At 33.0% G+C, this 14129-nt stretch overlaps 1 protein-coding gene across 1 annotated transcript; it reads left to right on the top strand.

The window, feature by feature from the left end:
• The first annotated feature begins 4566 nt into the window (after window positions 1–4566).
• LOC130828508 (E3 ubiquitin-protein ligase ATL9-like) lies at window positions 4567–12099 on the top strand. Its single transcript, XM_057694483.1, has 3 exons — window positions 4567–4851; window positions 11117–11252; window positions 11972–12099. Exons 1-3 carry the CDS (start codon window positions 4567–4569, stop codon window positions 12097–12099), a joined length of 549 nt encoding a protein of 182 aa, XP_057550466.1.
• The last annotated feature ends 2030 nt before the right edge of the window (window positions 12100–14129 follow it).

Here is a 14129-nt window from a genome sequence, read left to right as displayed (position 1 = left end):
CAATTTGCAATATTTTTTATTTTATTTTGTCGTACTAATTTTACGCCTTTTTGGAAATAAACCCACTCTTTTTCTTCTTATATTATCCAATAAATTATTTTTTCTCAATCTTAACCAATCAATTCTATGATTTATTTATTTCAATCCAATTCGAGTTTGATTTTCTAAAAGCCCCTCGCCATTCCAGACCTTATTTATTTGTCACAACCCACCCTTTTTCTTAGCGGGCGACATCCACAGGTTAATAAACGTGACCGATATAAAAATAAAAATACAAGCTTAAAAATAACACAAATTGTTCTAAGAGACGGTCTATTTAAGAGACCGCTTCAATAGGGCCGACCCAAATTTTAAAAAGAATAAAAAAAATAAAAAATACAAATTGATAACTAATGTGTAACTGCATGCTTACTCGTCAGTGTAACAACCCGACTTACCGTTGGCTGAGTAAACAGGGTCATCACGGGGTTTATTTCCCAAGAAACTTAAATCTCAATTGCAAAACTTGTGCAAAGGGATCACCAGTTCTATTACATTGTTGTATAAGCTAATTCTCAATCCAAACATCTAACTAAAACACAAAGTAATCATAAAAGTCACTATAAAAGTCCAACATAACCAATACAATCTAGTCTAATATACGTTTACCAAAACCTAATACAAAGCTACAACTTCTCACGTACTCATCTCAATTTAACATCCATATAACTCTAATCATCACCGCTTACCCATCGTTCCCGACCGGTTTCGATCTGTAGACAGTCTAAAAGATGGAAACAATAGGGGGTCATGTTAAACTGAATGAGAAGTAACAATCCAAAACAACAAAACACAGTAATTCAAATCATAAGTTTAAAAGCAACATCAGTTTTCTAGATCTAGGTGCGCACAGGGAGTCTAGTTGAAAGGAACATCCATAGCTTTATGGCTATGTCACTCTTGGGTGAGGCTAGTCAATATTTGAATGACAATTAACCTCAAAATAGGGAATAAGGGAGATTTTCCCTCTACTCTGTCAATGATCAGTTCGTGAGCCCGATCCATTGACCATATCAATATCAGCATAATCATTCATAACAAATTTGTCTCAATATTATAAAATTCACAGCTTTTATAAAACAATTTTCAAAATTGTAGTCTGGCCAGACCCTTTAAGGGACTGCTACTACTCACCATCATTGTCAGTTCAAGGAGTCAAGTTTGATACGCAACTATCAACTAGAATGGTTCGATAGAGAAATCATCTTTCTGAAGCATAACAAAAAACATAATATCACTAAGGTGTGTTTGATACAACTAATCTAACATGTAACTTATTACATCTCCTCCTAAGACAGTGACTTAATCAAGGATTATATTCTAACATTTCTAAGCATTAAAGGATTGTGCACTTCTAACATAAACACTCCATATATCATCAAAATATTATAACGCAATCTAGACTTGTTTAACTTCTTTTAAAGATTACTCGCTTCTCTAATTGATCTCTTTATATTTTCCAAATAAACACTGTATGTACATTCATACCAAAAATCAAGAATACTCCTAATTCATTCTAAGGATTCCAATTGTTCAATACTTCCCCTAATATTAACCCTTTTCCAACAAAATTCATACTCTCAATAATTTCATCATTTCCTATTAATGATCAATATCAAACAATTTTAACCCAACATGAATTCTTCACAAATAATATCAACAAAGTCTATAATCTCAATATTTCTTTAAATCAATACAAATATCCCAAGATTCATCTAATTAACATCAATCAAGACAAAGTTCACTACTCTAATTTAAACAGCCACATATAATTAGTCTTGAAATCAATTACTTATGATTAGGGAGATTTATATTTGAAAATTGAAACAAGTAATTCATAGAAAGCAAAATTAAAAGAAAAGAAAACTTTTGAACCTGGATCATAGAAAAGAAAAGAATTAACTTGTCTTCTTTCGTAAATCAAGGACAGAAGTGCGGTTTTTCGTAGATTAAAGATAAGAAGAAATAAGAGACTTGATATTGTTTCAATGGAGTTCAACTGCAACAATGGCGTGAAGGTGGTGCTTTCTGTTCAACTAATTTAAACCGACACCATTGTTGTTCATTGAGAAAAGTTTTCATGCAAAAATGGCAAGGAACGAAAAGCAGTAAAGCTATTGTTCTATACTCGAATTTTTCAGAGTAATTTGAGGGAGAAGGCTGCGAAATTTAGAGGAAAAGGATGAACAAAATACAGATTGAGGGTTTAGAAAATTCACAAAGAATTGAAGGTGATAGTTGCAATTGTTCAAAGAAAGAAGAAGGTCATGAACCCAGTGTTGGTTTTCAATTTTATTTATTTTATTTTTTTTGTGAAATGGAGGCAACAAATTATTTTTTTTTCTTACTTTTTCGGTTACCAAATTAAAAGTAGGAAGAATTAAAAAAATTTATAATCAAATAAGAAATGGAGAGAAGGAAAATAAATTAATAAAATTAAAAGAGATATTTTATAATATCCGCCATATACTTAGACCCAATCTGTTTCCTCGTTATCTTAGCCCGAAATAAATTATCCGACTCAATCCAAAATAATTCTCATTCTAATATTAATTTTTAATTCTCCAATTCTAAAAATTTTAATTTCTCAAATGTTACAGTCAAGGTTTTAGGATATCTTAAGTAAGCATTTAAGATAAGTCAAGTAGACATTTAGTATACCTCAAGTAGACATTTATGTTACATCAAATAGTTATTTAGAATAACTAAAGTTGCGGTTTTAAAACGTATCAGGAAGGGTTTTTTTCACCATATTTAGTAGGGTTTTACACCTTGCTAAGTTAGACTTTAGAATACAACAAGTTGGTGTTTAGGTGATAGCAAGTAGGGGTTTAATGTAACTCAAGTAGGGGTTTATGAGGCGTCGATTAGGGGTTTAGAATACTTCAAGTAGGGGATTGTGGTACCTCAAGTAGTTATTAAGTGTATATGAAGTAGGGATCAAGAATAAGTTAACGTGTTCTCTCAGGAGACCAACCGTAAATATCCACATTGATGGACTATCAAAGTAAATAGACTATAAACTTAGAGTTTGGACACTTAGAGTATCAATATAACATAATTTAATTCTAGTGGGATATATTTAATGACACTTAATTTAAATGTCACTACTTTAAATTTCTAATGGTATATATAGTAGATTTTTATTCAAACCCATCTATTTTTTCGAGTCGAATAGGTCAACCCTAATGGGTAGCCTCTATTGAACAACTCTAACTACAAGTACATAAGTAAAATCCCCGGGTGCACATGGTTTGATTTGATACTAAAATTAGACCAAACCAAAAATTTTGGTCTGAAAGATTTTCAGATTGGATCGGACTATTTAAATCACCAAACAGAACCAGACCAAACCGTTCTACAACGATATGCTCCACAATTTTTTTTAATTTTTTTCCAAATTAATATGTGTTTATGCAAATATTTTGCACCTATAAACACAAAATATAATAATTTAGAATTAATTGATTGCATCTGCATCATTTACGTATATATTATTAATAAAAATAACTACATCTCGAAATATTTAGGTAGTAACCTATTTTTTTAAGAAAATTTATGATTTTCGATCATAGTACGGTTTGCGGACTAGACTAAAAAATAAAAGATCGAGATCATACCATAAACCGTAATTGTTTTTTGAAAAAAACTATACCAAACCGTTTAACCCTTAGATCAGACCAAATATTAAAACTACGGTTTAATTTGATTTAATTTGCGACTTAGACTAAACTTTGTTTAGCTCTAGTAGTATTCATAATATAGAAATGAATGGGTATATTTTAATGGGATATTCTATATGGTAAGCACCAACTCTTGCAAAAGGCAGGTGGTAGCAATTCTTAAGCGTTCAACTCTTAAAAAATTAACTACAGTAATATTATGAAAGTAAAAAGGTTTATTTTCCATAAATTTTGTTAAAAGTCATAAATGCCCCTAATAAATTCCAAATGTAAAGCCCAACTTAATGGAAATTAAATTTAACGAAAAATGTTACTGTAGTTAATTTTCCTTTGTGGAAAAAATTTGGGATTTATTAGGGGTATTTATGACTTTTACCAAAATTTAACGGAAATTAAATGTTTTTATCCCTATAATATTACTATAGTTAATTTTCCAAGAGTTGAGTGTTATTTTATAGAAAAAAAATTTACAACTCGTCTTGTGTCATAATTGGTGCTTACTAGAATAGGCCGAACGAAAAATTGAGATACATGTGTCAACATAACAAACATAGGCTAATTCAACATAAACCCTCTCCAATCTCCATCACTACACTACGACACGAAATCAACTTCAATTATTTCACAAATCAGAAAAAGAACCCTTACCAAAACTTCAATTCTCTCCAATCACCATTCACCCCAAACTCTCACCATCATCATCATCATCATCATCATTTTCAATAATTATAACAAAGACCACCCAATTAATCCGATCCGACTATCAATTTAAAATCTTTTTAACCCAAAAGAAATGCCAATTTCTCATACACTCTCTTGGATCATTTTCTCTCTAATCCTTGCAATGGCAACTTCCATTACCATCTTTCTTGTCTTCCTTTTACTTACAAAATGTTGTTGCAAGCGTCGAGTGGATCCCAATCCCAATATTGAAGATCCGTTTTCCGGTGGGCCACGTGGCGTTGATCAGACGGTGATTGATTCGTTAATGACGTTTACCTACACCCTCGCTCAAGGAAAGAAGTTGTGCCGTGGGATGAATGTGTGCGTCATTTGTTTGGCGGTTTTTAGGGAACATGAAACGCTGCGTTCTATGCCTAGATGTGGACACGTGTTTCATTCTGGTTGCGTTGACTCTTGGCTTAGGACTCATTCCACGTGTCCTTGTTGTCGGGCTATTGTTCTTCCTAAACCGGGTCGGCTCTTCTCTAGATTTTGCTGGCCCGCTTCTTGAAGGTTTTTTTTTTTTTTTTTTTTTTTTTTTTTTTTTTTTTCCTAATTTGCGCCATTAGATAAAAAAATAAAGAAAATAATTTACGGGGAAAATCTCTAATGGATGGGGTAGTATCAGTATGTAATATAATAATGTAATAATTGATGAAGTATTGAAATGTAGGACAGTAGTAGGAGTAATTTAATGTTTTACTTGAATTAATTTGGATTGTTTGGAATTCATTTATTGTTTAATTTATTTTTACAAACTTTATTTATTTGAGTGTATAGTTTACTGTGCATTTGTTGTGGTTGCCATCATTTTAGGAGAAAAAATAATTGGTGCGGGTTTTATCATTATAGTAGAGGTGATCAAACACCGGGCCGGGTTCGGGCCGGGCCAAAAAGTTCTTGCCCAAACCCGTACTGTGCGGGCTTTTGTGGGCCTATGTTATATATTATTTATATATTTTATGTAAAATTTAAATAACTTTATAATTTTTAAATTTTTATGTAAAATTTATTTATCCAATCTAAAAGGTACTATTATGAAGTATTGAAAATCTAAAGAGATTAAAGCAGCCAATATAAATGACAAACTCATGGTCCCTGCCTCCCTCCTGCTGCTTGCAGTGTTGTATCAAACAATTTCTTCTATTTTTTTATTTTAAATTAATTTTAAGATAACCATAATTATTTCACTATAACTTAAAGCACTCATCAATAATGCTTTAAATTAAAAACTCTCATTTTTTTATTTAATAATTTCTAATCAATCACCGTATTTGTAAATAACCAAAAAAATAAAAATATAAAACTAAAATAAATAAAACCAAAAAAGACAAAGAAATTCACAAAATTACAAATACAATTGTTGCATATTATACATAATTTAAAACACAAATTAAAAATAATTGAAATAATCAAATACAATTGTTACATATTATACATAATATAAAACAAAATTAAAATGCAAATCATGAACACACACTTTTTCGGGCCGGGCGGGGCCGGGCGGCCTGCGGGCCAAACACCAAATCCCAAACCCGTCCCAAAAAAAATCGGGCCACTTATTTTCTACCCAAACCCGCCCATCGGGCCATATTTTGACACCCCAAACCCTCACTTTTTCGGGCCGAGTTGGACCGGACCGGCGGGCCGGGCCGCCCATGATCACCTCTACATTATAGTAACATAATACATAAATGATGAAAAGAATTAAACAAACATAAATTTTAGTACTTGTTTAATTTACTTGCAACTTTTTTTTCTTGGATATTTCATAATATTTGTAATATTATCTTTTTTGGCTAAAAGTAACTTAATAATTTCCTATGTCAACCCTACTTTATACTCACTTTATACATTATCAACTTATTACCTACTAATATTAAGGGGTATTATAGACATCATGCATTTAACAATGACATTTCTTAATACTTGTGCCAAAAGACAATGTTACAACTAAATAAGAATGGAGGAAATATGAAATAGTTTTACCATCAAACATATTTAAGTTAATAGTCTAATAATATAAATTTTTGTTTTGAGATATCTTATTAAGAAACGGTCTCTTAAAGAATAGATAATAAAATAACTAAGAGAATTGTTCACAACTGCTATAAAAAGGAATTTTTTGGGTATTTTTTTTCATCTCTTAAAGAGTAACTTAGCTTGAACGTACAACTGATTTAAAATATTCCTAAGGGGTCTCATAAAAAAATTAAGATAACAATAAAGAGTATAATTGGATAATCTAATATGGATGTTACTTAGGAGAAGGAATAAAAGTTTTGCTCATAAATAGCTTCCAAATATGTAGACTAGTGATGGCCACGGTTTAGGTTGGACCGGTTTCGTTCCGGTTCCATGTGGAATCTGATTCGAAAGTTTCCGGCGGTTCTAACTCTCGGGTCGGGCGGGTCGGACCATCGGTTCCATTCTTATTTTTCCTTTAAATATAATATAAAAATACTAAAATAATGCGGACGTACCGTTGATGATTACTTGATTGTTAGCGAAATTTGTTGCTTGTCATCGTTATTAAAATATTTACTAAAAAGAAGGAAAAAAATAAATTAATAAGAAACGATAAAGATGATTAATAAAAAAAAGGTAGAAAATGGACTTGAACCTAGTACTCGAAGGAATACTAAGCTGCCTACATATCCGGAAGGAACCAAAGCCCACATAGTTCTTTGTCATACCTTTTATTTGTAGTTGTTGAATGTTGATTGATCGTTGTCCGATATTCATGATCCTATTCGTCTTCGTCATCATCATCTTGTTGGTTAGATATTTCCGCGGACTCTCCTCCTGACGATGGTGCAGATGTATCCATCATCATCCATGGATCATCATCGTTCTTGAGTCCTTGTGTTCGGAGCTCCGCTTGATCCCAATCTTTTTGCAAACACATATTTGAATAGTATGTGGAGCAAGAAGAGATCTCTTTTCATCTAGAACTCTTCTACCTGCACTAAAAGCAGACTCAGACGCAATAGTAGAAGCAGAAATTGCAAGGATATCCTTTGCAATTCTCGATAATATGGGAAATTTTATTGATTTTTTTTTACACCATTCTAAAATATTATAACTACCTTGGTCAATTTCAAAGTGATGTTTAAGATAATTATCTAATTCTAAATATGAAGCGGAGGGTGAGGAAAAGATGGTCCTACAAATTTATCATCTTGGCTTATTATGTGAGCTATTATGGGATTATAATAAGTGGGACATGCCGAGACGCTAGCACGCCTAGACATATCGCGACTTGGTTTATATACACTAGAATAGTAATCATAAAGTTCTGCTAAAATTTTTTACAATTTCCAACATAATTATGTACATCACTAGGTGGGCGATCTAATGATTGGTAGTAAAATCCAATTACTTTAGTAAGGATTTCCGTCTTAAAACATGGGTCTAAAATTGTCGCAATTTCATAAATAAAAGGAAAATCAGTAAAATATGTTTTCAACTTGTCCATCATATCTGCAAGAATCGGCTTTAAAAATATATTAGTTATCATTATGCGAATGTTTAAGAAGATGATAAAAAATAGTAATACATTCACTTATTACTAAGTAGACGTTTGGTTCGTAAACATATGAAAAAATATTAGTTGCGTGGACATACGCTTCTAATATTTTCTGTACGCCTATAGCTAGTTCCTATGTTTCATCACTTATACGGCTATCTGTACAATCAATATACAGTTGTGTTATAACCGGACAATAAGCAATAGCCTTTTTTAATAAATCATGGGTTGAGCCCCAATGTGTAGGAGTATCTAATGACCAATACACTTTTTTTAGTTGATAATGGTCACATAATTGCTTATATCTTTTCTTTACCTGTCCAACTCTAAGCCACTCTACTATGTCTCTAATAGGATCTAATAAATAACTTAGTTGTCTAATACTTGTTTGGCAAGATAAGTTAACAATATGAGCACAACAACGTACGTGTAATAATCTACCACCAAGGATAAAACTAAAAGCAGGTTCGTTATACAAAAGTTCGATGCAATTAATATTGGCGGTTGCATTATCGGTAGAACAACAAAATATCTTATCTAACAAGTTCCATTCTTTACATATTTCTATTAATCTATATTTTATGTTTTCACCCGTATGTCTTTCGAGCATTAACTCAAAAGCAATTATTCTTTTTTGAATAATCCAATTATGATCTATTTAATGTGCTGTTACACACATATAAGGTTCTAAATGTGGGGGAGCAGACCAAATATCAATTGTTATGCATTAAAAGATTTAAGCATTTCTACTAATTCATAGCGCTTTGATTCATATAATTTTATTGTGCGTCGTTTAAGAGTGTTCCTAGGGAATACTCTATATTGTGGTTGCAAAGTTTTTCTAGTGTAATACTCGCATGCCTTACTTTCACCATGGTTAAATGGCAATTCATCACAAGTTACATATTTAGAAAATTCATCAATCATATCATTACGATTATATTTAAAAGGCATACCTCCGCCGGGAATGTCCCACTGTCGGCTTCCACTTGTGGTCCCGCTGCCGCTTGCTGCATGAGTTTCTTTTGTGATTCCATGCTTCTTTGCCAAATGTTTGTTAAAAGATCCCGTACCACCACCTAACACGTATTCACAAAACACAATAAATGAATTTTTAATACATTCTTAATTTACAAAATATAAATATCATGTATGTATAAAAACTTAAAAAGTATTTACCTCTGATGAAATTGTATGAAACTAAGGGCTTTACCCCTTGACTTTCACAAATTTGACAAGTGCATAAGAAAACATTCGGATTGTCAGTTGGTTCTATTGTAAAATACGACTACACATGTGAATCAACTCTACCACTAGGAGGTGGCATTGCCAGAAAAGGTTGTCTTACTGGTTCATCTTCATCTAAATTTAAATATAAAGACATACTCAAATACCACAATATATAAATAAATAATAATTTAAAATTTAATCAATTTGAAGAATAAAATTATAAAACTAACCGATACTTTGAAAATTGACTCGTTTACCACGAGCTTGTCTTTGTGTTGTTGTTGTAGTTGTTCTTCATGTGATCTCGTTGATGACTGTCGAGATCTATGTATCCCAATAGGGGTCGTTTGTTCCTCTTCTTGTTCTTGTTCTTGTTCTTGTTCTTCTTCAATTTTTATTTCTCTTTCCACTTCTTCTGCATAATCGTCACTAGTGAAAAAAAACGTATCTGCTGCGTGACATTTGCTGCGGTTTTTATCAAATGCAGCATTAAATAGCATAAAAAAATTGGGAAAAAAATAAAGATTAAATGCTGCGGTTTCTTGGTGCCCGCAGCAAATAAGTAGTTATATGCTGCGGTTTTATGTGGCCCGCAGCAAATAAGTTCTCATAAATTAAAAACGCGCCTTTTAACGTTCCATTTTCATAAACCCTTATAGTACTGTTGCAAAACCCACGAAAACACGAACGATTTCATCGTCTTCTTCCTTCAAGCTTCAATTTTTCTTCAAACCCACAAAATTTCATCATCTTAATCTTCATCTTGCTACTTTCTTCACATACGCATTTAACTTGCTACAGTACTCATCTTGCTACTGTCTTCATTCCATTTCTTTAAGATATTGTACTCATCTTCATCTCCATCTTGCTACTGTCTTCACACACGTCTTCTTCCTTCAAGCTTCAATTTTGCTTCTTCTTCATTGTCTTCATTCTTCTTCATTTGCTTTAAAAACCCACGAAAGAGTTCAAGGTATTTCGTTTGGTTTTTGTTTTTTGTTTTTTTTTTTTGAGAAATGGTTACAATTACTAATTTTGTTTTTGTTGTTTCATTGTAGGTCACATTGTAGCCATTCTTCATCTAGATACACAAGGTAATTTCTTTTGATACCAATATCCATTGTTTTTCAAATTTTTAGGGTTAAATGATGTTGTTTATTATTTATAGTTTAAATGTGATTTTATTTAGAATCTATTAGTTGTTAATATTACATTTGTCCAAGTTTATATTATTAGTATGTTAATTATTTTGTTTTATATGTATAAATATTAATAAGAATGTTAATTAATTAGTTTTCCAAATTTAGGAATGTGATTTTATTTTTATTGTTTTTATATCATGTTAGTATTAGTTGTTAATATGAATGTTAATAATGGTTATTAGAATAAATATAATTTGGGCAATTTAAAAAAAAGTTGTATTATTATTAGGGTTAAAACAATGTTGTTATTATTAAGTCATTCACAAGGTATGAATTTTAAGGTTTTTTTTAGCGTTTTTGCTACTTTTGCGCATAAAGTAACTCAAACGTGGTTTGTTTTGCATAAAACTTGGCACACAACACTATTTGGTATATATTATTGTGTTGGAATGGTTAGAATTGAAAATCATAGTCATATGCTTAAAATTACTTGGTAAGTTGAGATTTTAAGGTTTTTTTAAGCGTTTTTGGCACTTTCATGCATAAAGTAGCTCAAACTTGGTTTGTTTTGCACGAAACTTAGCACACAACACTATTTCGTATATATTATTGTGTTGAAATGGTTAGAATTGAAATTACATTCCTATGTTCTAATATATTTATATTCATACTCATTAAGGTACTTATCTACAATGCATCTTTTTAGAGATGAAATTGTCCCCGAGATTGAGACCTTGGATAATGAGCATCATAGTTATGACCCTGAACAGGACCAAATTATTAGATATGAGCGTATGGCTGAAGACGCTCTACCAGTTAACAATGATTATGACACTAAAGACGCCCCACCAATGGATGCTCGCACTACCACTATAAGCGTTGGTTATAAGAAAGGAAAAGGGCGAGGTCCAATGAAAAACCTCAAAGTCACAGAACCCATGCATTTGGAATACAATGCATTAGGTCAACCCTGTGGAAAATGGCGTACGCAATATGGAAAACAAGTGGGCCTATGAATCCGTAAGATTTTGATATTGTATGCATGGAACGAGGTTCCAGAGGGTTTGAAGATCTCTCTATGGGATGATACTGTGGTAAGCAACTTTACTATTTTTATTCATTTAGTTTCATTTTAAAATTAATTTAATTGATACTAATAAATATAATTTTTCTTTTGTAGAATCTTTTTCATATCGAGAACGATGAGGGGAAGAAGAATGTGTTTCTTTTAGCCAGCTGAAAGATTCAGAGATTTCAAATCCAAGCTAGTAACTGGCTGGATCACCAAGAAGCGTGCCCGTAAGACCAAAAAGGTCAAAACGAAAAACGAAGGTGGAGAGCAAGCACCTTCAAAGATGCCCTATAAAATATGGGGTCACATATCGAAGAATGAATGGGAGGCTTTTAGTGCCAAAAGGACAACTCTCATTAAAGTTGTAAGTATTCCATATTATATTATAGCTTTTGATTTAAATTTACTTTTTTTGATTCAATCATTAAACTAATATATGACATTTGATTTCTATTTATTAATTAGGAAAAGCGTGGTAAAGCTTCGGAATCAGCAAGCAAAAGGAAGTTTTACCATCGCTTGGGCCAAAAAACGTACGATGAGTCTTGAACAGAGTGGATGGATGCGGGTTTATACCCCAATCAGAGTCCAACCATGACCTCATCTACGTTTACCTCCGCATCTGTGAATACTCCTGCTGGAGATCGGGTGCGAGATTGGTATTGCAGACTTCATTTCTGAGATGCAAGTGCCATTACTGATCCGGGAATGAAGACGGTTGCTGATGCTGTGGTGCGTATTGAAATTATTAAGTATATTCTTGATTTGTTTTGTATTTTTTTGGCTTTGATTTACTTAAACTAATTGTTATATATGTCACTTTTTATTTGAACAGATGGGGTGGAAGGAAAAAGAAGCTACGGGGGAGAGGCAATGTTGATGCATTGCATATGGTCTTAGGGAAAGACTATAGAGGGCGGGGGTACTAGGAAAAGGAGGCGTCCGCGTGGGGTTAAAGAAGGCATTCGGCAAAGAGTGTGTTGCTACTCAATCCAAAATGATGCCACCTGATGAAGTAGCAACCCTCAGAGCACAAATTACGAAGGACATTCTCGCCAAAGTGACATTCGTGTTGCAGAAGATGGGAGCACCCACTGTAGACTTGGCAAATCTGATTGTCGAGAATCAGCAAAGTCAACATGGCGATCCTAAGGCTTCGGCCGAGCCCCGTAGCACTCCAGCCCATTACTACCCCCGAAGGGTAAAATCCTACACCGGAGACCATGAACTTCGTTGCTCAAAATCCAGAGCCAATTCCTGAGCCAGTGGTAAAGGTACTTAGTTTTTAAATATATAAGAATTTATTAATTTAAATTGCAACGTGTTTTAATATTTTATTATGATGCTTATCATACTAAACAACACAATTTTCATGAGGCGACTCCTTGTTCTCTTTTGCTGCCTCAACTAGGTGTTACTAGTGGTGGCAACTTAACTGAGGTTGCATATGGTGTGGCACAGCCAACCAAAGAGGGCCAAACAGTGCATTCCATGCCTGTTACAAGGGGCCACATCACTGTGACCGTAGAAACTATTCTAAAGGGGTTTGAAGATTTCTCACTCTCGGTTCCAATGCCAGAATGGAACCTTGAGAAACTATCAGACGCCCTAGGTAGTTTCGTCACATGGCCATATGCTTGGGTCCGATTCACTACCATGGTAATAATCATTTGTATCTTATTTATTTTTAGGGATATTATCAATGGCACCCCTGTATTATAGCACTTTATCTTGTTAATTACAACCATGACACTTTTTAACTTTTTTCGTTAAGTTAACGTTAAATCTCGAATTTGACCTAACCATAGTTAGTTTCTTCTTCTTCCCTTTTTCCTTTCCTCTTCCTGCTCTCCTTCCATGGCTGCTTCATCTCAGGTGGGATTTCACCATAAAACGAGTTGTTCGAGAGCTTGAGAATGGCAAGATTACTCAATTTACCAATCCAAGATGGTATAACTCCACTCAATTTGTTGCTCGACAACGAAATCCAGTTCATCAAATTGAAATTAAGAACATTAGGCATCATATTCCAATATTCAACAACACTTTCATAAAAGTTCAAGGGCTTCTCAAAACCCACTTGAACAATAACATTCAAAATCGAGTTAAACGATCGAATAGTCGGTTTACAATTGAACTCATCATCCATTCGATTAAACAAGTCAATGGCTTTCTCATGCGAAAAATACTTTACCATGAACTTTAAACACTAAAATGAAATCTTTTTCTCAAAAAACTCTACATTCACATTTCATTCTATCAAAATCCCTCTCCAATGACTTAAAATCCCCAGAATTAGCATAAGTATCAATGAGAGAATAAAAGGTGGAATCACCCAATTGGTAAGAACCCATTTTCTTGGATGAATTGAAAATACCCACCAAGTAGAATAGAAAGAGTAATTCACCAACTTACTTGAAATAGTAAACAATATGGTATTGGGGTTCTTTGAGATGAACCCAGTAATGGGCATTACTAGAAAAATCCAATCTTTGAAATCCAACACCTTTTTACCCTTTTCACCAAGAATTACACAGATGATGAGAGAAATGCACGGATTTATAGGTTAGTAATCAACAGTTAACAACCTTTCGCGAAAGAATAATTTTCTGGATCAAAAATGGAGGATTCAATACTGCAATTTGCCGAAAATGGATAGTAGATTCTGATATGCTCAAAATTAATACTAAATTTGCGGCCATCGTTTTCGT

This window comes from Amaranthus tricolor, chromosome 12 (genome assembly GCF_026212465.1).
Source record: "Amaranthus tricolor cultivar Red isolate AtriRed21 chromosome 12, ASM2621246v1, whole genome shotgun sequence".
Taxonomy (NCBI): domain Eukaryota; kingdom Viridiplantae; phylum Streptophyta; class Magnoliopsida; order Caryophyllales; family Amaranthaceae; genus Amaranthus; species Amaranthus tricolor.
Note: the sequence above shows the minus strand (reverse complement) of the source record. Positions and strands in the feature narration are given on the sequence as shown.